This window comes from Mizuhopecten yessoensis, unplaced genomic scaffold (assembly GCF_002113885.1).
Source record: "Mizuhopecten yessoensis strain PY_sf001 unplaced genomic scaffold, ASM211388v2 scaffold10971, whole genome shotgun sequence".
In the NCBI taxonomy this organism is placed as follows: domain Eukaryota; kingdom Metazoa; phylum Mollusca; class Bivalvia; order Pectinida; family Pectinidae; genus Mizuhopecten; species Mizuhopecten yessoensis.
In genome coordinates, this window is record NW_018408813.1 from 87,985 (window position 1) to 114,506 (window position 26,522).

General features: G+C 37.0%; 1 protein-coding gene across 1 annotated transcript; it reads right to left on the bottom strand.

Annotated features, from left to right (window-relative positions):
• Window positions 1-22,583: 22,583 nt before the first annotated feature.
• Window positions 22,584-24,737, bottom strand: LOC110464202 (dentin sialophosphoprotein-like). The gene has a single exon (XM_021519294.1). It carries the CDS (start codon window positions 24,735-24,737, stop codon window positions 22,584-22,586), a length of 2,154 nt encoding a protein of 717 aa, XP_021374969.1.
• Window positions 24,738-26,522: the final 1,785 nt, after the last annotated feature.

The window sequence follows — 26,522 nt, forward strand, 5'->3', positions numbered from 1 at the left end:
TCCTTTTTAAATTGGTTTGGAACATAAGACAATGTCTGGGATGTAGACATCTTCTAAAAAACAGACACAAACGATTTATGAGATCATGCAATCTTCTCCTATCTCTAAAAGGGATTAATATCACTCTTTGCCTTGCCACGCTGTCCTAACATGAAATACTGCCGTATCACACAAGCGAACTCCATTTATCGTCATTTCTTCATATCGTCATCGACGATCTGTCAGACACTGGTCTGGAGTTTGTATAGTTCTTCTAAAGAAGTCTCATTGTGTAATATGTTATGAAAGAATCAATGGCAGGACTGATAAAACATACTGTTGACGGTGTAAGGTGATATTTTCCAATATATCTGTACGATATTACAAATAATTGAATCAAGAAAAATATTTTTTGTAATCTGAATAAATATTGTCATTAAGTATCACTATCGGATAGTTTACAAAATGCGAAATGTGTCAAAACGTATAACAAATAACATGTTGGCTAGATAACTTTTAAATTTAAATATATAAGATTCCTTCGTGCCCAGGGGTGTAGGAGAGGGCAATCCTATTAAGAGGATTAAGCATACCCTATTTCGTTAACTTGACATTTTTGTAACCCGACTAATCAGAAATTATTGCGTAGGGCGAAGAAAAAACTGACACCGAGCTATGTTAATTATGACGTCATAATGACCATTACGTTGTCTTATTTTGATGTTGCAATGCAGTATGTTTTGTCTCGTTATTAATTTGGCAGGAGACGGACTTTCTATGTTGTCTGAAGGTCTTAACATATCGCTGTAAAGAAAGATGGTTCGCACAGGCCACCTGTCATTTGATAAACTCGGAACAAAAGAATTATCTCACACTTGGCGTCATAATAATGCTGACAATTGCTTCTGATATGTTTTTGCATCAATTAACTGTTATTAACGAAGTCAGCTGGTGCAACATAAATCAACATGCGTGTGTCTTAGATCATCAGAGACTGGTACACTTTCCTAGATATGAGAGAAGCAACATCAGTACAAATACGGTGTACTAATGATACAGAACATGCGTCTCCGTCAGGGTCAACCGGTGTTCCCACTTGTTTGTCTTTTGAGAAGTATATGCTATTTTCCTTTTTATTTTGTGCTCCTTTGGTTTCTGGATTTGTCATTTCTTTGTGTTGACAATACATACATGTGTGTTGAGAGGTTCGCCTTAATGTTGTGGTTCATTAACGTCTACTAGGGCACCTCTGCGTCATGGTGTTGATTTTGTAACTCCTGTAAAGGCTGGTTAATTTAATATGCTAGATAGCAATTAATTGCTTTTTATTATCCTTAATTTTTATTGTTATATTACTGTGCTAACATAATCATATTATAAAGGAATCAGTGGGATTCCTGTTCTAAATAAGTATTGTCATTCAGGCGTCGAGAGGTTTTTCTGCATATGTACTTTATTGTATATACCACGTTGTTATGCATATTAACCCAATGTGATTTTCTTGTTATAATGCGAGTGAAACCGCCAACGCTTTCCCAATGTTCAATAATAGCATGTTATAATGTTTTGAGACGACAGCGGACTTGAATTGTGACGTAATGATTCATTGCGATCCCTATCGCGATACGCAAGACTGAATTTAAATGTTCTCAAGCGTTAAATGTAAACTAAAGATCTTTCGTTAGTATATGTAATTATTTAAAGGAAAAATTAAAAAGTCATCATTTTGATCTGGCTTCCAAAGTTTCATTTGGTATTAATATATGGAATAATTGATTACGAATTCAAAAGCTAAGTAGGGCTAGATAAACATGATAATCAACAATCATTATTAGTCAAGTTCGAAATCTGAAAAATTGCAAGCGTACATGTAACACATTCATCAAAAATATGTTAAACCAGATTTTCCCAGGAAGAACATTTTTCGGCATTGATTCGAATATACATTAATAAAGAATTATCTTGGTTGGGTATTGTCGTGAATAGATTGATTTCAAATGCACATCTTTAATGTAAATGTGGCGTGTACGATGTTCATTTATTGTATTGGATGAAGTAAGACTTATACAGAACTTTAGACATTCCGGAAACTAAGTAATTAACACTTTATATTTGATAGGATTTTAGCATGTAGTAAATATAAAAACCACCATGACATGGTACAATTGTTAGAAACGTTTGCTTGGCCATTTTATTGAGAATAATGCGAACAATGTGATATAGGTTGACACAAAAGGAAACATGTTCTGAAACCTATAATAGTTATTTTCAAAATTATAAACGTCATTTAAGAACTAAAGTAAATTTATGAAAAGCTTACATGCAAGCAAGAATAATTGCAATTCCTAAATACAGTTGTTTCCTTAGATTAATTTTAAAGGTTGACTGATGCGAAGCAGATGCTATGTAAGTACTGTTATATGTCGGTCATTTTTCTATCATTGTTTCTAGAAATAACGTTGCCTTATTTTATTCTATGTTTTTTTCCCTACAACTTTGTTTTTTTTAAAGATGGGAAGAATTTTGACTGAAGCATGTTATAATTTGATTCTAGTTTAACTTACCTAATCCGATATTCCTAATTTTATTTTAGAAATAGTTATGCAATTAGAGCCTGGCATTAGAATAATTTGATTTCACATGATCAATCTCAATTAATAACGGAGTACTAGAATAAACAAATATGATATTATATATCTAATTGAAAATCAGCATGCATAAACATACAGGAACATTAAATGGTAAAGGGCCGGTTTCCAAAACGGCCCCTTCTCTGATTCATTGCCCATGCCGTTGTGGTCACAAATCTATAAAGTATAAAGATTTAGGTCACTTGGTTTGTTTTTTATGGCTCCTCAAAGTTGTACCTTTCAGAAGCTGTCTAAGTGTTGATAAAATGTGCATGTTATGTAAAATATTAATGAAAATCTAATCAAATGATGGTCACCGTAAAGAATACATTCATGGCATGATTGTGACAAAAAATCATGTTTCCATCGCGCCATTTGGCTGTTTTATGGAAGAAACAATCTCAAAAATGCCATTTTCGATGATAACATTTTAGACACAAAAACTGTGTTTTTTAGAGAATACACCCTTTTATGGGCGTTGGATGCAAACCAATTTTTATCCTATTAAACAGTACGTAATATGCTATTGATGAGAGGAAAAATCATCAAAATGTAAGTGGTGGAACATTTTCAAATGTTGGGTTGAATTAGCCTATGGTTGAATTGCCGATTTTCGACTTTCTTTAGATAATTAACAAAAAAACGAGAGTATTTGCTCGGTATGTTGAGAATATGTACACAGATATGAAAAAAAGTGAGAGAAACACTTTTTCATAAAAAAAATCCAAGATGGCTACTTCACAAGTCCCCGTGGTTGAAGACATTGGCTGACAAATAGACAGAACAACAAACAAAACGTGTTCCTTATGATTTTGGTTGGTTTTCGCATTTACGGGAGTGTTCATAGCTACGGGCGATTGTATAATACCTATATTTATAAGTTTGGTTAGTCACATGGTAACGGGGATCTTTCATATCGAGCCCCAAACATACTTTCGACATATGCACTCCGTTGCCGCATGGAAAACTATTTCAAGTTTTGTCGGAATTTCTTTACCTGTGGTTGTAATGGTCGAGGGTTTTCCAGCGTCCTGTAATACCCAAGGTAGTACAAGATACTGGAGATGTGCGCACACATTCCCATCGTTCTCTCTCCAACTGGGCACTGGCAGTAGTAGTCCTTTATTGGGGCCTCAACATCGGGTGAAACGGTGAACCGTATCCAAACGTTATATTTCGTTTGGCTTTTGTGTCGAGAATGTATTTGACATCGGAGAAGGTCTGGGGAGTGCTGGTAAAGCCACACCTCATAGTCTCCGTCATCACTTAAATGTTCGGCGATGTAACCAGGAGCCAGAGATATCTGATACGTTCCACACGTAATGGTTCTCAAGTAATCAAGATCGAGACGGGGAAACAGTACGGAAGATGCATCCATCTTGACAAACTCGGACCTTGCCCGTCTAGATAGATCCGGATCTGTCTTGACTCTCTGAGCTAAACCATTCGGTGTTGTCAAACGGTCCTTCATACGTTCAGCCATTAGCCTATCTTTGGCATCTCTCTCTGGAGATCTCTGGTAGATCGGTCCTCTAATACCATTCAGACAGGCTGTGACGGTTCGAAGCAAAGCCTCGATGACATTGATAAAGCTGTTAGACACCAATTGCGTTCGGAAGAACGTCCAGTGTTTCAGACGACCATGATAGGATTCCACAATCCACCTCGATTTGGTGATAGTTCTGTCAAGATTTGCTTGGACGTCAGAATGTTGACTTTGACCGGGTTTCAGGTATGACGGCATGCTAGCATTGAGGCCAGAGGCTTCGAGAACTGGTAGGACATCTCTAAAACCTCGGTCAACGACAACGTTGTCGTCTGGTTGTAGCCAAGTAACTAGCTTGTCCATGACTTTTTTTGTAATTGTAGCATCATTTTCGCTGCCAGTGAATGGTCCTACTGTGTCCAGAATGTAGCCATCTGGTAAGGCGATGCTCATGAATTTGAGATAGTTTCTCTTCTTCTGGCCACAGTAGGACATTCTCTGGAGCTTGTGGTCGGAGCTTTTCTGGATATAAATATAGGTGCCATCTAATATGGCAGTGGCTTTATCTCCAAAAAATGCTTCTGAAAAGACAGTATTGTGCCCGAGCAACTGTTCTCTTGTCAAGTGATCCGGACCTAGAAATTGTGGGACTATCGATGTGTCTAATGCCTGTACTATGGAGTGGAAAGTTTTGGACACACTTGACTTGGAAATTCCAAAAAGAGAAGAACACTGACTCCAGGAAATGTCGGTTTTCAGTTTTACCCAGAACAGTAATAGAGCATCGTGTGTAGTCTTGGTATATATACCAGATGAAAGATATGGGGAACAGTGCGAGTGGATTTCGAGGAACTGATCTTTGGACCAACCTGTCCAGGCCATGCATGCCGAGTCATCAAGAGAAGAAAAGCTTATTGTAAACGCAGACTGGTTCTGTGAAAGGACGTGCGACACCTCTAGGAGGTCATTAATGATTTCGGACGATTTTGATGGTAACTGAGATTCCAAGGAACCTCTACCATCAAGGACAACCTCTGTAGACGGATCTAAGTCGTTACCAATAAGGTGAATGGAGCAGACGCGGGATGAGGTGGGACACCACAGTTTGTGTGAATAGATCAGGTGATGTCTTGCACGTTTTGGTAAGACTGATGATTTTGTTCCATTTCTTGCAAAGGTAACAAGACAGAGACAGCATTTTTTGTGTGAAGATGATCCATTCAAAAGATCATGAAGGGTCAGCAACGGCAGGATATGGGACGGGGAGTCGTCTTCTTCCTCTATTTCCTGGTTCTGCTCGGGTTCAGGTTCAGGCTGATTTTTGTTCCGAAGATACTTCATGTAGCACTTCTGGCAAATAAGTGCTTGTTCCTTTGCTGACATCAATCCTTGTTGCACCAGCGTATCTAGGAGCCATTTATATTGTGGACTATTTACATTGCGTGCACTTCTGTTCTTATTGCCACTACGTTTCTTGAAGTATACTTGACACCCTTCTCCAACACATTTACCCTCCATCTTGAAACAATAACGATTGGTTTATGAAGCGTCGATAAAGTAACAAAATAGCAAGCCACCGATGATTGCTGTAAACAGCTAATACTTAGTAGTTTGGTACAATTATGCGAAAATGTGTGATAAATAACGAACAACTAATTACACAAAATAACAAGACAATATAATAAATCACATTCAATACCTCCAAGAAGCGCAGAATTGATTGATTACTTAGAACAAAATAAAGTATTTCATATGGATAATCTATCTATTCGATGTGGCGTGGTCGGCAGGCACAAAGAAAGTGAGACAAGTCAGGGTCCCAACCCTGACAGAGCCACAACGCTTTGGAGATGGGACAATAAAACAAGGAAAGTGAGACAAGAATAGCTAGCGTCGAGTCAATGATTCCGTAAACGTATAGACAAAGACAAGAAGATACGGATAAATGTACAAGGCCACACGATCAGAAAATTCAGAAGAGGACAACTTGAGATAGAACAGTATTCATGTATCAGGGTGTCCTCAGTGTAAATCTTTATATCGATACTGTTTATTTAGTCGTTACACATCATAAAACTGTCATGAAAATATCCGCTCTGATATTCAATATAAAAGTTTGTATATAATAAGCTATATAATAGGGTTTCAGACAAGGTTGTTACTCATTTCCCCTTTTCTTTCAATTTACAACCACATTCAGGCGGCGATATGAGAACGTTCCACCACATGGAATTAGCTGATTTTTGGTACACATATGAAACAAGTAAAGCTCTATCCGATTTTCTGATGGAAATTTGCATCCAAAACTATATAACGGGAGAAAATTGCAATTTTATGGCATTTTTCTTCATAATTGTGTCTCTGCAAGTGCATTTTCATCCGAGAATATTTTTTTTTTTGTTTTATGAATAAACACGATGTTTTGGAAATATTTATCAAAAGAAATTTATACTATGTTGCGAATTACAATTTCGAGATAACCTTCTTTTATTTACGAACTTATGTCTTTGATGCTGAAATTGACAACTTTATAAAAATACATTTTCACTGAAATTATGAAATCTGGGTGTCGGAAAGGTGTAAAATTATTCTTCGGAAAAGAAAAAAACAGTAGTTGAGCTAGATAAGAAATTATACGGGGGCAGGCTCCTATGGAGAATTAACATTACTGGAAACAGGCCCTTTCATTTTTGCGCGAAAACGTTCAGCATCTTTGAAATGTTTTCAATGGAAAGAACTTCTTAATTAATTAATTAATGTCATGCCATACACAAAATATGTTATATATGTAATTACATGCCCCGACTACAATGAAATATTATAGGAGAAATATCTGAGTACATAAACAGCATACACATACAAGATGTACTCCAAAATAAAAGAAAAGTGAACATCTTAGACAGAAAAAAATGAATTATTTTCTTTTAATAAAAATGTGCATAGACCCTATTGTAGAATGAAAGAAGAAAAGAAATGCATGTTAACATATTATTCAAACCTAATCAAAAACCTTGTAAAGTATTTACAGTCTTTTGAGTATTATGACGTCCTCAATTTTGTTATATACATAAATGAGCACTGATCGTTTATTTCGTGGCACATCTGTTTGAAAAACGTCACTTTTAAAGTCACAAAAATGCATCCTAGATTGAAACTGCTGAGCGTGGGAAAAATGAGTTGAGCAACAGTGTACTTTCCTGAATCTTGAACCAAAGCCTTTTTGTTCTAATGTCTAATTCGATTTTGCTACTTAACCTTGAATATGATCCTTTTACCAAAGTATGACAAACACCACTTTTCTATTGTAAAGACTGCTTACGCAACCACCAATCAATCAATAATGTGAAGCCTCGGGCTAGTGTTATTTGTCCTTCGCTTGCATTATTTGGTAAGTTACCATAAATGGGATCAGATGGTTCAGTGTCTGTCTTCTAATAGTTGGCTAAAGGTCGTGTTACGTATACAGACTACATGATAGATGTTTTACTCGACACTCTAGACAAGACTTAACTGTTTATCTTTTTGCCTGTGCGATAACTTTCATCATCCAACGATCATGTTTTGTGCTTGTTTTTTTTTTTTTTTTTTTTAATGTAATAGCTTATGTGTGATGTTTCCATGACTTATTGCTTGATAGCCCTTCATTCAATCAAGCTATTGATAAAATATCATCATACTAGGCCAACCGCTTATTCAGATGAAATCGTTGAAAATAATTAATATACCGAACGAAGTGGGGGGACATCTGTTTCTTCTTCTTCTTTTTCTTCTTCTTCTTCTTTTTCTTCTTCTTCAAGTCTTTATTTTCAGATCGTTGTCATAGCAACCACACGGCTCGGAGACTTCTTATTGGTCAAAATTTAGATATGTTTAAATTTTCATGATAATTGCTTAATAGGTGTATTAGGGGACTGCGAATGCAACTGCATACATTTCGGTGCCATATTAACCACATATAAAAACTCGGAGGCTTCTGATTGGTCGATGTTTGGATATTGTTCGATATTGATGAAATTTGGTATAGAGGGTTATTAGGGGACTGTGAATTCAACTGCATAAGTTACGTTGCCATAGCAACCACACGGAGGCTTCTGATTGGTCGACATTTAGATATTGTATAATTTTTATGAAAATTGGTATATCGGGTTATTAGGGGACAGCGAATTCAACCGTATAGGTTTCGTTGCTATAACAACCACACAGAGGATTATGATTGGTCGTTATATAGAAATTGTTTTATGTTCAAATTTAGTATGTACATTGTTGGTGTATTATATGACATTGCTATCCTTTTCTGATGCATCTTTGCGAGTAAGGGGGATATCACTTGTTAATTTATGTTTTTGGGTGTTTTTTTTCAGTAAATATACGTCGTGTGCAAAAACTAAATAGTACATCTTAAATTATCACGTTTGTTTTTACTAAACAAGTTGGGATTATTTGGTATGCATTTTTTCTAGTTCCCCCCCCCCCCCCCCCCCCTAAAAAATGTCCATTGTTAACATTTTATATCAATATGGAGTTGTGATTTCGTCTTGGTATTTTCACAATACGGTAAGTATTTGTTTCCGTTTAACTGTACAGTAAACATGTAGGACTCTGCGCTTGTCTTTATGCATTAGTAGGAATGCTGTCATCAAGTGTAGAACCGTATCTTTCTTTTTGAAATTTTTGTCATTTCTTTTATATTTTTTATTCGTCCGAGATGGAAATCGATCGATTAAGTTTGTTGTTTTTGCTTTACTATTAGCAGTTTGTTTCACAAACAAATGCCTTCATGGTAAATGAATAGATCCAAAGCGAATTTTACTGTTTTGTACCCAGGAATATATGATTCTATCATATAGAGAATAATAAAATCCCTGTTGATAAAGACGACATCAGAACACAGAACGAAAGTATTAAAAAGTGTATCCTTGTAACACGTTTTCCCCAGGGAGAATGAAACCGATGTTTGTGACGGCGCTTCTCGTATCGCGACTTGGAATACATGAAATTATAACACGTTGCTATAATATCCATTTGTCTTTATCAGATAAAATGTCCATTTAGCCTATCAGTGGTCAGAACCGATTTGTACCAAGCTATCCAGTCAATAAGTCTAGACAGCATCATACGTTAAATATATAACAATATCACTACATGCAAAATTTACGAGAATTTGCATTTCAGGCTAAAACACGGTCATGTAATGATGGAATGAAGATATAAAGCCTTAAATTGAGGTTAATATACACGACGAAACATTAATAGCCACGTATCAACGGTCAGCGGTTACGAAAATTCATAACAGTATCAGCAAATATGAAAGCTCGGAAGAGTTAAGCAAGATTAAAATCGAAGCACAGTATCAGCGATTGTAAAAGTTGAGAACAGTGTCAGCGAGTTTGAAACCTCAGAACATTATATGTACATGTATCACCGAGTTCAAACCTCAGAATAGTATCAGCAAGTTTAAAACCTTAGAAGAGTATTAGTAGAAAGGAAATCAATCCACAGATGATATGTTAACACGCCGTTTTGCTAACCCGTATTTATTTATATGGTGTCTAGAATTCTTTTTGCAAACACGTGACACACACATGCTTGCGCTACATCTTTGTCTCAGCTATGTCTCAGAAAGGATACCATAGGGACGAATATATTGGGTAACTGATAAGAATCAATTATCAGAATATAGATTCACCCAAGCTTATATTCGATGGCATCGGTACGTTTTTGCTTTAGTTAGTCGCCAAAAACGTTGATGCAAACAGAATTGTAAACTGAACAAGTTGATTTATTCATATTCTTATTCATTTTTTTCATATTGAAACTACACCTTTTCCATTTCTGCGGTTTCAAATGCCAAACTTCATTGTGAAATATGTTCCACAGGAAAATCTTGTTTGATGTTTACAGTATGAAACAAACAAGACTTTGCATAGGTAATCCATGTGTTTTACTCAACGGGAAACATGAAAACTTTTATTTCATTGATAACAAACATTTAAGACTAATGGCATGCTTTTCATACGGAAAATGTCTGTCTGTATACATTTTTAGGTTTTATTTGTAAACAACGGCGCCACCCAAACTACCATTTGTCTAGCTTTATTAAGTTGATAATAAATTATCTGAAATCTGTGATTATTACTTTACATTCGTAAACACACAGAAATGGAAGAGATCATCCGTGTTATACATTTTTTAAGTTTAAATAGTATATAAGAAGGTAACATGGCTAATGTAAGCTTAACAGAATGTCATTTTTCCTAGCCGAGCCATATTTTCGATTGCAAATTCTCTCTACCAATATCACATCGGGGAGGAGGAGGAAAAGGGGGATGTGGACGACAATGATGTTGCTGGTCATGATGATGTTGATAACGAAAACAAACCTGGAAACCAGTAAGTGTATTGCTACGTGTAGAAGACGTTAATCAAAGTCATTCGCATTTACGTCTACGTCGTTTGTGAAATACATTTATAAATACATTTATGTAAAATCCTTCTGTTTACTCCATGTGTTGTGAAATACATTTATAAATACATTTAAATAAAATCCTCGTGTTCACTCCCTGTGATGTGAAATACATTTATAAATACATTTATATAAAATCCTCGTGTTCACTCCCTGTGTTCACGATTCCTAGATCTCAGATACAAAAATAGTATGATATAAAGATATAGAATCTGTCTTGCAACATGGTATATGCTATATTTTTCAATTCATTCATGCTTCTTACATAAAACTATTTGTAATGGGCATATTTGTACTATTAAATCGTTAAACATGTTACATACATAAAGGAACCTTAATTTGAATACTCCTTCGCCGCAAAATCGCAGTCTGTTGTAAAACTTGATGATAGTGTAAAGTCACCATTTGTGCAGCGATGTGACGAACTAGACGAAACGCTTGTTATCGTGGGTTAACCATTACAATAGTTCATTTAAATTTATTTCACTCATAGGTCTGGAATATCTTAGTTATCTCGAAGTATTTGCATGCTTAGTTTTACTGTATAGTGCATTGCACATTCTCACATTCAGGGACATTATGCTTAACAAGGTAGAAATACAATACATTTACATGGAACTTTGGTGATTCTCTTCTTAATTGCGTTTAAATTTGAACTAAGACTTGATTTGAAAATCGTGTCCCATTGGCTTGCGTCTGTGTACCTTTATACAGGAGTCTTAGATATAATCACAATCGGAACCTGTAAAAGTACATTCTAATCCAATATTACAATCAAACCACGCATTTTAATTAGTCGATTGATTTTAATCACTCTAGAGCTAATCCGAATTCAATAACTATTGCCGTGTGGTGTTTCTATATCAAGCCTACTCTCTGCATGTCACGTGTATTGTAAGAGGACATCGGCTTCAAAAGATGTCTGCAAGATGAGAATGGTTTTCAGAATTTATTCTTTCACGTTGATATTCAATTCCCACACTAAAGATTCCTTTTTTTTAATTGATTTTTGCAATGCTATAGTTATATTAGACATTTAAAGGATGGGAAATCAAGAGGACGAACTGTTTGTACCTGTGATATTAACCCTTGAAAAGATAGGGTTGTAGATGTTTGCTGAAGAGAAGATCAAACAAAATAAAAAGTCACTTCCTTGTTTCCAAAAGAAAGATACCTAATCCCCCCCCCCCCCTCCACCCTTCCCCGATTATGCAGGAGACCCATATAAGTCGCGTCATATGGCTTCATGTTTATACCATGTATAACAGATTAGGTAATATATTTCTTTGGATACATAATCAGGTACAAACATACCGGTAATAGTAATGAAATCAGGTTTCATACTCAGCGGTTGTGAAAAATCATAACAGTATCAGCAAATATGAAAGCTCAGAAGAGTTAAGCAAGATTGAAATCGAAGCACGTTATCAGCGAGTGTAAACGTTAAGAACAGTATCAGCAAGTTTGGAACGTCAGAACATTATATGTACATGTATCACCGAGTTCAAACCTCATAATAGTATCAGTACGTTTAAAACCTTAGAAAAGCATCAGTAGAAACGAAATCAATCTACAGATGATATGAAAACATGTCAATATGCTAAACCGTGTTCATTTATATGTTGTATAGAATGCTTATTACAAACACATATACTTGCTCTACATCTTAACAGATTTATCTCAGAAAGGACACCATAGGGACGAATGTATTGGGTAACTGATAAGAATCAATTACCAGTATATAGATGCACCAAAGCTGATATTCGATGGCATCAAACATACCGGTAATGTCATGAAATCAGGTTTCATAATCAGGATATATAACCATCGGACAAAAATCGGAACCATACAATTCATACAGTCTGTAAATGAACAGATAATTCTTACTACCTAGCGATTTGTGTTTTTGTAAAAGCCATGATACTCCATTAAGGCACATCCATAAATCATTCTGCATTATTTTGATTCTGTTTTTAATAGCATTAGGTAGACACGGCCAATACGAATTGAGCATTTCGGTTGATTGGCCAGGTTCTGTTGGTCAATAATCCGCTACGTAACACTTGCTGTCAAACTCAGCTGCCCATTGGATTGAATGATAACTTACATTTATATGCCGACTCTGACCCTTTTACACCCTAAATACGCACGGGAAAGACCAAAGTCAACGTTTAAGTGTTACATATGGTATTAGGGCGCCGATTGTCTACGCAACCGTTTATTGTCAAACTCATCAGCAAATTGAGGAATCGTGTGCGAACTACCATCAGTGTGTTGAATTTGTTATTCTCTGCCCATTAGCAGAAGTTCGAAGCTTGACCCCAATGTCATATCATATTTGTATAAATAATATCAAGGCGGGAAACAAAGGTCAATAGGTTCTGTGGATGGCGGACCAATGTTTGCCTTCACTGATAACAACCCCTTCAGCAGTGATCAAGGAATGTTCGTTGACCTTGGAGCTATTGATGTTTGGTCTGGAGAGTGGTCATTTGACCGATGCTTAAACGATGAGGAAACAGCACCAGCTGACCACACAGAGAGCCAATGTGTTGCGCAGAGACGTTAAAGGGATCGAAATAGAAAACAACACAAAAAGTTTGTTTTTATATAAATATAAAAAATCAGTTTATCTTTAATACAATGTAAATTTGTAGTTCGGTTTCCATTAGTTTTACCTTCACGTGCAAATTACAAAAAAAGTTTTCGAGTTACACTCATTTTTTCCCTGTTCATATAAAAATGTATAGCAGAAGCTGATTTATTACAAAAAAACAACATTTGCGATGCACTAACGGGCTTTGCTAGTTTGTTAAATTTGTAGATACTGCCATTCAATAATGGATGAAAGAAAGATGTTTAAGATCTTCAGAGCTTTTAATGTTTGGAGTTGTTAACACTAAGCACTACCAAATGAAACTCGATTGTATTGTTAAAGAAGCTTCATCTTGCGCTTAAAATGCTGTGATCCCCTCCAGCATTCTTTGTTTTCTGTTGAATTTGAGTTACAACTATCATACCATGTTCACTTTGCCTGATGATGGCCGTTTTGTTTATTTGTTTAAAGATCTCACTAGAGATGTTACACTTAAATATGATGTATTTTGTCTCTAAAAATAGGGGTTGGGGATTTATTTTGACACGGGACAGAAATTAAGACGTGTGTGTGACTCGCATGATATTACTGCGAATCTGGAGCTATACCGGAAACTGTCCTGTCATTAAAAGTCTGAGTCGGTAGATTTCTATTAATCTACATTTTAAGGTAGAGTCATTATTAAGATGTCAATGACGTTATTTTGCTGTAACTTCCCGTGAGTTAGCAGTTAATATGACACATGTTTGCTTAAACTGCAGTCAATATGACGACATGTTTGCTTAAAACTATAAAAACTACATGCTGCAAACTTACGTTTTCACCAGGCAATATTTGTACTAGGAGTCACCATGGCTGTTTGACAATGAACAATGACTGATGATCAAGGTAGTGTACATGTAGTGTGTAAAGTAAAAACTTCTCACAAGTACTTCTACAATATAATTGGCGGATTTTCCGTGATACAGGAGTTTCACCTATTAATTAATGCGTATTTAAAAATAGTTACATTATTGTACAACAGTAATCGCTGCAGTCTGTATGTACAAAAACGCCTTGGTGGGGAAGTTGTGTACATGAGCACCTCTGGATGAGATACACACCCCTTTGTGGCGGATTTTTACAATCCCACTATGGCTAAAGGTCATAATTAGATAATAAGCAAAACAGTGTGTATTGATGTACATTTTGTAATCTACGTTCTGTAAGTTAACTTGTGATCAAATGTACGTCATGTAATACTTTGTCTTTAAATGTCACCTTTGGTGGCCATTTTCAACTTCAATTTGCTGTTGGGTTATCTTTGAGTTGAAGTAGCATAAACACGATTACCTTGGGGTATACGCAAGCAGTGATCATGTAACGGAACGAGAACTGGGCAAGGAATTTCGATAGGATCAGTTACACATCTTTGTGTAAATGTTTTCAAAGGATATTGTCCTAAACTCTAGCATTACAGTATATTAAAATGTCTTTGTGCGGCCGTCCCTCTGTAGCAGACGTTTTGTTTCCGGTTATCTGTAGTGTTCAATATTTTGTTTTGTTTTAATGACAGATGCTCTTAACTGACTTTGTTACAATAGGAGACAACACAAGGGTGTCAAATTTGTTCCGTTGTTGCCCTAGCCAATCGACTATTGCATTAATCTGGATTCGGGTACATTGATGTCCACTACATACTTCTACCACTATTGCTGTCGTTATCATGGGCGATCCATTGCATGCCATAGGTAATTGTAAATATAAGAGTTAGCCAACTCGTTGAATAACAACTTCAGTCACTCTATTTTATCAAAAATCCTAAAATATGGAGCATGGCTGTTTGGAAATTTGCGCAATTTGACTTCGTGCACCTCCGTTACAGATTTTCATCCGTGATGGTGCTGTATTATACATGGGCCCACTTGTATAAAAACATCTCAAAGTTAAGGAAAATCTCAAGCAATGTATTGTCTATGGGAAATCTTAGACTTGAGGAAATCTCAGGAGTTAAGATTTGTATACAAGTGGGCCATGTACTATTGGTTTGTGTAACGAACGTTCGTAATTGATTGAAATAAAACGAAACAAAGAATTATAAAAAGCCACCTGTACATATACATTGTAGCTGTAAGCATAGTATTGTGAATTGAATGCTTGTCAATAAGCATATTTATCATATCCAATAATTACCTCCACAATATGAGCCTTGCTTATGAAACAACAATTACGATCACGGTTATCGTACACGTAGAATGATGTTCAAAAAGTTACGGCCGCGTATCTTACATGTACATGGAATAATTTAATCATTTTCTTTTTTTCCAATTTCACATGAAAACCACGCTCCGTTTTGTTTTGTTTTAAAATGTTAAAATTAACCAAATCGAGCAAGTGAAACAGGACCATGTTAGCTCGTTGTGGCATCGCAAATCAACTTTAAACGAACAACAAACATTATGAAACTCATTTTGTCTGGGAAATAACATAAAATTTAATGTCTGACTTGTTGCTTTCTCGTATTAAGCAAATGAAATTTGATACAGGTTTGTTCAGGATGTCAAATCGGTCAACCATGATCTATTTTACTGCAATCATTAGCGACGAGAAACTGGCTGAATGCATTTGGCATTTCACAGTGTACATTCTAACTGCCGTATCCAATTATTGCAATATGTTTCATGCTAAAGCTGGCATAAAGTAATCCCGTGAAATTCGATGTATATTGGTTAATGAGAATACATCTTCCTGGTTACGACGATCTAATTGCCACACGTTCACATTTTATGTAGGCAATTGTTTGGCATTCCAATCTGATACAGCACTCCTCCTGGAACTGTTAACATTACATTTCTAAGGAAACCCCGTCTCTTTCAACTGCAGTTTTATCGCTAAATCTATAAAAATTTTACAAGCCCTCGGAGAAATATCAAAAAATAGGATTTTTTTTATCATCCTAACTATAAATGAACTTATATTTCACAAAATCTCACACAAAAGGTTTTACTTTTTCTTTTTTTTCCAATTATTTGCCAAAATTGATTCGTATTTTTTATCGTATCGTATGTTTTCGGCAACTATACCGAACTTCAATAAGATACATCATTAATAACTTCATAAAACAAGAGGTACTTCAAACCGGAAGTTTCCTTTTTGACTAGGGGGTTGGGAGATGATGTATTTATATTACAAGTTCAATTAAACAATAGCAATTCTAAAGGGAATTTCATTGATATGACAGCACATTGTGGATATGTTTAATTTTTTCGCCCGCTTTTCTTATTTCTGAAATCGGATTAGATTTTGTATACGTATATGTAAATATCTTTTCAATGACACATTCATCTTCTCTCTCAAAGGAAATTCAGATTCTTAGAGTGTTTATATTAAAAAGAAAACTCCTATCGAGATTTACCACATTGTTGTTGTTTTAAACAAAATAACCACAGAAGATATATTTTTTACAACAGAAGATATTTTTTTTTTTAATATCACTGGCATTTCTCTATGTTTTCTTCTAATATTTTGTAATAAACACACTGATTTAATTTCGATTATACATATTGTATATATGCCTCTCTCGGCGGACGAATATTGCCTTGTACTTGTTTTCTTATTATATTCAGACTCTAATCATGAAATTCCCAAGTGTTAGAAAGTCTAGACGGACAGACGAACGACACTCTGCATTCCCTCCCCTGGTATATCTCCGCATAGCCAAATGACGTTAGCGATACACAACAGTGTACCAATCTAACGTCATCAAAAAAATCGCCACCTCTATGCAACACGAGGAAAAAGGATGATGAAGAGGTAACAGTTTTTTTGTCGACTAATTCTCGAATTATTACTTTTTCCATTTTAGGGGAGTTCAGAAATAGCAACTAGAAATATTTGTTACATAGGCTATTCGATGCAACATTCCCAGTACAATCTTAAAAGTTCTAATTGGAAAATGTCGATTGTTAAATTGGCATTAATTCCCCATGAATTGTGCAAGTATGCACATTTTTCGATGTAGCCGCAATGCGTTCTATCGACAGGAAGAAGCTTTGTACTGTTGAGATGCGTAAAGAAATTTCTGAGTTCCGGCTATATATATAAAAAAAAATACAATTTTCAAAGAGTGTTCTTAATGAAAGTTTGCCTTAAAGATATAGCTGTTGTGTGAATGAGAGCTATCTAAACACGTTCGATGAGCCGTGTATCACAACTATGAATTGTTTCAGTGGTGCTTAGTCGAGCTGTCACTATAAGACATCTCCACAGCACAGCTACTGCAGTAGCCTATTGACACAAGTCATAAGTTTGAATACCTTGGGCGGTGCTTGCATTGTAGAATGCTAGCGGTGAGCGCCGAAATGGCAGCACCTGCTGTCTGCTCCCCAGGGAGTTGAGAAAGATATTGGCTAGTTGTAAAGGCCCTATAACCACGGATGATAATTTGTGAACCACTTTTAGACGATCTTCGAACTAGGTTGTGATAAAGCGGTATATAAGAACCTCGAATTATTATCATTATTATTATATACCGCAGAAAGCGGGATATGGTGACTTTCAGTGTACAGTCGTGACACAGGCGGTTTCCATGCCCCTTCTATCCCCAGCCCTGACCCCACCCTAAATCCCCCATACCCCCCTCTTAATTTGCCAGTATTCTTCCAATCATAACATGTAAATAAATATGGTATTTACATTGTTAGTTTTATAATTGTAATTTATGACGGAAAGGGCTTTGTATAAGTTGTATAACTTGTGTCCTATCCCGTTTCGAACACAAGGAAACACAATATGTTTAGATAAAACAAATCGTGCCATGCAATATACATGTATGTTTAACACAAGACTACTTACAGCAACCGGAACACTCACTTGTTGTCCATTGATAAAATCAGAATGGGTTCCGAATATTTTAATGCCAGTATACCCTAAGGCTACCCTAACGCCGATAATGTCGTAATTACACTGTCATAACAAATCAAGCTTTCTGTCAGTTATTGTTATCCTGTCGGATTTTTGTGAAGCAAATTGAATTTTAATAGAATCCTAAATGATTCTATAATGACTTTGCAGAAAATATGATAAGCACATCGAAAATGTATATCATAAATTTGAAACCCCATACATGTCTATATCTAACGTTGCTGACACATGTAACACTTGTTTATTGTGTGCGAACATACACCATCTTGTAATATTGATGACGCAATGGCGAGATCATAATGAACAGGTCGTGTTACGTATGTCTCCCGATTTTTTTTTAGTTAAACGTCAAAAAATGAACAGTTCGTGATTTATTTAAAAAATAAATAAAAAAAATACATGACCTACAAGCCTCCAAGCAATATTTTCTTTCAAAAGGTGGTATAGACAGGAGCGATGAATATAGCTTGAAATGAAACATGGACCTTGAGATCTTTGGTTTAAAATACGAAATAATAGAATGTAAAATACAATACCGATAATCTAACATTCTTTCATCCTCAGAAAAATGCAGATGGCAGATGGCTGAAAGACGTAACAAAGTATTGTTTCGAGATGAACGAAGGCAATGGCCAACCTGATATTGCTATTAAATCTCTATCGCTCTGAGGTTCCTTTTATACGATATACATGTAATAAAAAATGAAGAGGAGTGCAATATTTTCAGATTTTGAGGATCAATTGTAAATATAAAATACCTTTCTGAACTTATCTTCGAGAATAGGCTATGAAGAAAAGTTAAATAATGTCAATTTAACTTTACCTCAAGGGTCTTGTGTTTGACCTTTTATTATACGCAAGTTATCTAGTGGTAAGAAAGAGCGTAGGTGTTCAGGAAGCCTAGACTGCAAATTCATGTACCCCCCCTCCCCCTTTCCGGTTTCGGAGACCGCATGGTAGGGTTATACTCAGATTTATAAAAACAATATAAGCATGCAGGTGTTTTTTTTTTGTATATAAGTATGTTAATTGTGATGAATACGTACTAAAGGTGGTATACCTGCCTGGATCTGGTCCGGCGTCACTCGTCTGACGACTGGTGTTGTCGTCCCTTCATGGACTCCGTTGCTGCGTACTGAAACTGTCGTACAAAATGTATAAGCTTTCTGGCCCTACATCTCGTGTGGGAGTGTATGTCACCTATTCGACATCATCATAGTTGATCATAAAAATGAGAAAAACGTTCTTATCAACTTAAGTCAAATGACAACAATTTCGGGTAAATTTTAATCTTATTTTGTTTGGTTGTCAGTCCAATAACCATCACGCGCTAGAGTCTAGAGGATTTGGTGATGGTACATGTAGGATCATTGCCAAAATCGCATATCTAATGAACTGAAGAACATTCAGATGTCTTTTGTGAGATTTCGGGCCTTTTAATAGTCTTATAGGTACCTTTCTTTTTCTTAAACCACAAGTTGTGATTTTGACTTTTCAAGAAACATTAGACAATAGGAAAAAGGGACCGGTTAGAATTCTGAATTACAACACAATACTTAATCCTGCGCGTGATGTGTATTTAAGAATGTTGTTCACAGTGGATATATTATAGCGGTTATATATCATATTGCTTGGAGACATAAAATGAGTAAGTATCTAAACTGATTTGGAGGCGTTCTTTGTATACGTCTCAGTGAACTACATATATATCATTTAGTTTAAGCTACCGTACATCTCAAGTGCACCTTACCCTTGTTTAAGAGTTATCTTCAATTTTACTTTCCATTTACAAGTGTTTTCTGTAGCTCTAAATGGAAGGTTGGGCTCCTTTGAATTTCAAGGATAAATTATTGGATGGGAAATGGCAGGCGTCAATGATTTATCAATTAACTGCCAATGATAACAAATCAAAATATCTATTTTTATAATGAAGTAGTTGTTAATACATGCCATTATTTTCACAAAATTATTTACGTATGTATTAAAACTAAAGGATTTCAACACGTGATCATGGTTGTGCGGAACTAGTTTCATTTTGCTACCGCTGTTAATTTGATCACTACTAGAGACGTATATTTCACAAGGATCACTGGTATTTATAACATTTTGTTGGTATGAATTTGAAAAGTAAGTATCACAAAAGCATGCATGGTAGAGTTTCAAGTATATTTTCAGTGCTATACGCAGTGCAAAGCGAGAGACAAGAACTATTGGTACGGGTTTTAGTTTCGGCAGAACAGATTTATTTTCACCTTTATGAATGCAAGATCATTTATTAACTTGAAAGGCAAGGCCAGAACATACATTTCTAAATTCTTCTTCCCCATTTCCCACCCACCATCCACGCCCGCCCGCCCGCCCGCCCACCTCAATCTCAGAATTACATGATAGTCTCATAAAACATGTACCGACATAATTCATTCATTCATTTATATCTTTATTTCCTCCAAAATAATGAAGAGTACAATGTGGATGATAACGGTGAGTGCAAGTGACATGAGAACAAAAAAAATGGTGCAGACAAAAATTGAGATACAATTGATATTGATATCATCTCATAATCACATATTGAAAAAATGTAAAGACACGTCATAAGTCAATGAAAAGTGGTTAAAGGAAGACTCATTGCAATGACTGCTACAAAATTAGCTAGATTTATCGGAAGGTCATAAAGAACGCTTTTTCCGCAAATATTAGGCAATCTTTGATAAAAGACGTGAGCGATTTAACATCGTCATTAAGAGTATCACAAATAATATCGCTTGGAGCACCCAGCAGAGTAGCCACCTGGAGTTCTCTGTCTGACTGGTCGAAAGACACATAAACATACACAGGATATTTATTTACAAAATTCATCAAAAATGTATCCCGCAAATTTGCTCATTCTAATTCGCCACAGTCTAAAAAACAATGGGCGATTGCGTCTTCAAAAGTACTCTTGCAATTAGCGCAAAATAGTTCGCAATCAGGTGGAGCAATCCACATTTTGGAAATAGCCTCATAAAACATGTACCGACATAATTCAACAAAGTTGATAACGAGAAGCATTCTACCTTGAAACGTTATTGTGAAATTCCAAACCTTTATTGGCGATAAAAACACAGTAGGGACAGAGAATTTACCTCACAAAAGGACATATACGGTCTATCCAGTTACCATGAAAACCATATTACAAAAGGTATTGTGTACTTAAAGCCACATAATGTGTTTTTACAATCCATGGACTTTCGAGTAACAGTCGGCGGTTAATCCCGATAAAGGACTTTTATCATGTCTCGGTTTGTCAGGACGGTTTAATAGTGTTTACACGACTTTGGAACAGAATCAGGATATGGATAGAGGCTATCGGTGGTTCAGCGAAAACCGCGGCAAATAATTCTAGTACAGGTTAGCATACTGACATGTAATCGACATCTGATGAAGAGCGGTGGCAATTGAAATACAACATTGAGTGACATCTTGCTATCCAGGCCCACTCATCTCCGTTGATTGAACAGTAACGGGTCTGGAATGGTCTGTCCCGGAGTAGCATTGATCAGCACGCCCTATCAGGCCTACCATGCGGGTTCACCGACATATAACCCTTGAAGAGATTATTCTACTCTAAAAGAAAATAGAAACTTTTCTTAAAGTACTTTGGGTATACATCATTATTATCTTGTTAACTAATCGGTTATATATGCGATTTATGTGATCTGTTTTGTTTTTCAGTTGTCAGAACAAAATTAGTATTGGTTCAAGCGAACAATGCTCGGTATAAGTGATCATTCCCAGACTTCATCAGGACCGCCATACATTCCTGTGAACACAACCCGACAGAAGAATAGAGTAATTGCAGGGAAATGTTGTTTAGAAAATAAGAGCCTAAAGAGTGACAGGCAAATTTGTTGTCACTTAATCAAATGACGTGAGATTAAGTCGGTGCGCAGTGTCTATCTGTTTTCTGATATCTAACATGTCATCTGCCGCCCCTCCTAGTTACACAGCGGTACGGTCCAGGGTTCAGAGAGGTTCCGGATGACAGTATCTGTCATACATAACATGAAAAGGCAAAAGGTTCCCTCGCTGGATTTAACGGTTAATTCAGTGCAATATTACTGACGTATATAGTTAACCTCCGTCGTTCACATAGTTTGTAATTGAGTTGATAACACCTAGTTATACAAGTGGCGTTTGGGTCGGTAACATGATTGTGGCTTGCATCGGTAGCCTTTTTGGTGTTTGTATCGGTAACATGATTGTTGCTTGTGTCGGTAACCTGTTTCATGTTTGTGTCGGTAACCTGTTTAGTGTTTGTGTCGGTAACCTGTTTGGTGTTTGTGTCGGTAACCTGTTTGATGTTTGTGTCGGTAACCTGTTTGGTGCTTGTGTCGGTAACCTGGTTGGTGCTTGTGTCGGTAACCTGTTTGATGTTTGTGTCGGTAACCTGTTTGATGTTTTGTGTCGGTAACATGTTTGTTGCTTGTGTCGGTAACTTGATTGTTGCTTGTGTCGGTAACCTGTTTGGTGTTTGTGTCGGTAACCTGTTTAGTGTTTGTGTCGGGAACCTGTTTTGTGTTTGTGTCGGTAACATGATTGTTGCTTGTGTCGGTAGCCTGTTTGATGTTTGTGTCGGTAACTATTGTTGCTTGTGTCGGTAACCTGTTTGATGTTTGTGTCGGTAACCTGTTTGTTGCTTGTGTCGGTAACATGATTGTTGATTGTGTCGGTATCCTGTTTGGTGTTTGTGTCGGTAACCTGTTTAGTGTTTGTGTCGGTAACATGATTGTTGCTTGTGTCGGCAACTTGTTGGGTGTTTGTGTCGGTAACATGATTGTTGCTTGTGTCGGTAACTTGTTTAATGCTTGTGTTGGTAACATGATTGTTGCTTGTGTCGGTAACTTGTTTGCTGCTTGTGGTGGTAACATGATTGTTGCTTGTGTCGGTAACCTGTTTGGTGTTTGTGTCGGTTACATGATTGTTGCTGGTGTCGGTAACATTATTGTTGCTTGTGTCGGTAACCTGTTTGGTGTTTGTGTCGGTAACCTGTTTGTTGCTTGTGTTGGTAACATGATTGTTGCTTGTGTCGGTAGCCTGTTTGGTGTTTGTGTCGGTAACATGATTGTTGCTTGTGTCGGTAACCTGTTTGGTGTTTGTGTCGGTAACCTGTTTGGTGTTTGTGTCGGTAACATGATTGTTTCTTGTGTCGGTATCCTGTTTGGTGTTTGTGTCGGTAACATGATTGTTGCTTGTGTCGGTAACCTGTTTGGTGCTTGTGTCGGTAACATGATTGTTGCTTGTGGCGGGAGCCTGTTTGGTGTTTGTGTCGGTAACATGATTGATGCTTGTGTCGGTAGCCTGTTTGATGCTTGGGTCGGTAGCCTGTTTGATGTTTGTGTCGGTAACCTGTTTGGTGCTTCTGTCGGTAACATGATTGTTGCTTGTGTCGGTAAACTGTTTGCTGTTTGTGTCGGTAACCTGTTTGATGTTTGTGTCGGTAACATGATTGTTGCTTGTGTTGGTAACATGATTGTTTCTTGTGTCGGTAATCTGTTTGGTGCTTGTGTTGGTAACATGATTGATGCTTGTGTCGGTAGCCTGTTTGATGCTTGGGTCGGTAGCCTGTTTGATGTTTGTGTCGGGAACTTGTTTGCTGTTTGTGTCGGTAACCTGTTTGGTGCTTGTGTTGGTAACATGATTGTTGCTTGCGTCGGTAATCTGTTTGGTGCTTGTGTTGGTAACATGATTGATGCTTGTGTCGGTAGCCTGTTTGATGCTTGGGTCGGTAGCCTGTTTGATGTTTGTGTCGGTAACTTGTTTGGTGTTTGTGTCGGTAACTTGTTTGATGTTTGTGTCGGTAACCTGTTTGGTGCTTCTGTTGGTAACATGATTGTTGCTTGTGTCGGTAATCTGTTTGGTGTTTGTGTTGGTAACATGATTGATGCTTGTGTCGGTAGCCTGTTTGATGCTTGTGTCGGTAACCTGTTTGGTGTTTGTGTCGGTAACATGATTGATGCTTGTGTCGGTAGCCTGTTTGATGCTTGGGTCGGTAGCCTGTTTGATGTTTGTGTCGGTAACGTGTTTGGTGTTAGTGTCGGTAACCTGTTTGGTACTTCTGTTGGTAACATGAGTGTTGCTTGTGTCGGTAGCCTGTTTGATGTTTGTGTTGGTAACTTGTTTGATGTTTGTGTCGGTAACCTGTTTGGTGCTTCTGTCGGTAACATGATTGTTGCTTGTGTCGGTAACATGATTGTTGCTTGTGTCGGTAGCCTGTTTGGTGTTTGTGTCGGTAACCTGACTGTTGCTTGTGTCGGTTACCTGTTTGATATTTGTGTCTGTAACATGTTTTTTGGTTGTGTTGGTAACATGATTGTTGCTTGTGTCGGTAGCCTGTTTGATGTTTGTGTCGGTAACTTGTTTGATGCTTGGGTTGGTAACATGATTGTTGCTTGTGTCGGTAACTTGTTTGATGCTTGTGTCGGTAACATGATTGTTGCTTGTGTCGGGAATCTGTTTGGTGCTTGTGTTGGTAACATGATTGATGCTTGTGTCGGTAGCCTGTTTGATGCTTGGGTCGGTAGCCTGTTTGATGTTTGTGTCGGTAACTATTGTTGCTTGTGTCGGTAACCTGTTTGATGTTTGTGTCGGTAACATGATTGTTGCTTGTGTCGGGAATCTGTTTGGTGCTTGTGTTGGTAACATGATTGATGCTTGTGTCGGTAGCCTGTTTGATGCTTGGGTCGGTAGCCTGTTTGATGTTTGTGTCGGTAACATGATTGTTGCTTGTGTTGGTAACATGATTGTTTCTTGTGTCGGTAACTTGTTTGCTGCTTGTGGTGGTAACATGATTGTTGCTTGTGTCGGTAATCTGTTTGGTGCTTGTGTTGGTAACATGATTGATGCTTGTGTCGGTAGCCTGTTTGATGCTTGTGTCGGTAGCCTGTTTGATGTTTGTGTCGGTAACTTGTTTGATGTTTGTGTCGGTAACCTGTTTGCTGTTTGTGTCGGTAGCCTGTTTGATGCTTGTGTCGGTAGCCTGTTTGATGTTTGTGTCGGTAACTTGTTTGATGTTTGTGTCGGTAACTTGTTTGATGTTTGTGTCGGTAACCTGTTTGGTGCTTCTGTTGGTAACATGATTGTTGCTTGTGTCGGTAATCTGTTTGGTGCTTGTGTTGGTAACCTGTTTGATGCTTGTGTCGGTAGCCTGTTTGATGCTTGTGTCGGTAGCCTGTTTGATGTTTGTGTCGGTAACTTGTTTGATGTTTGTGTCGGTAACCTGTTTGCTGTTTGTGTCGGTAGCCTGTTTGATGCTTGTGTCGGTAGCCTGTTTGATGTTTGTGTCGGTAACCTGTTTGATGTTTGTGTCGGTAACTTGTTTGATGTTTGTGTCGGTAACCTGTTTGATGTTTGTGTCGGTAACCTGTTTGATGTTTGTGTCGGTAACTTGTTTGATGTTAGTGTCGGTAACGTGTTTGGTGTTTGTGTCGGTAGTCTGTTTGATGTTTGTGGCGGTAGCCTGTTTGATGTTTGTGTCGGTAACACGATTGTTGCTTGTGTCGGTAACATGATTGGTACTTCTGTTGGTAACATGAGTGTTGCTTGTGTCGGTAGCCTGTTTGATGTTTGTGTCGGTAACGTGTTTGGTGTTAGTGTCGGTAACCTGTTTGGTACTTCTGTTGGTAACATGAGTGTTGCTTGTGTCGGTAGCCTGTTTGATGTTTGTGTCGGTAGCCTGTTTGATGGTTGTGTCGGTAACCTGTTTTAAGCTTGTGTCGGTAATTTGTTTGATGTTTGTGTCGGTAACTTGTTTGATGTTTGTGTCGGTAACCTGTTTGCTGTTTGTGTCGGTAACCTGTTTGGTACTTCTGTTGGTAACTTGGTATACCTATAAAGCTATGTAGTTTCGTTAAAATGTGTCTCAAGAACCAGTACCTACCTATTTATTTCCGTTTGACAGCCCCTTAAGAAATCTGTTAACTCAAAATGTTATGAATACATAACACAAAAAAACACTTTCACACATTTTTTTATGATTTCCTATCGGTTTTTTGCTTCAAATTACTAAAGCAGTATGTAACGTTGATGTCAAAATAAAATTTGACGGAAATTTCCAAATGATCTTTGATGCAACTTTGTCGCCTGATACAAATACTTACTGCAGAAAGATAGACTTTTCGCATACTCCACACTAAAAACCAGGCGAATTCATGTTCTGATGAATCTTTTTCGAACTATACATTCAATTCACCTGTTTCGGACAGAAAAACGAAAGCTCGCCATAGAGTGAACCTGATGTTTTAAAACACTGAACATATCCTTTTTTTTATTTTGCTTTCAGCACGATGAGATCATGATCGCTATTTTACTGTATGACCGTTACTTACAGGTCATATCGGGGTATATACATGTATAAATCATAAATGAGACCTCACGCTTTGTTAATGAGGCACTATCTCCAAACATTACCCTTTATCGGACTAGTTTGCG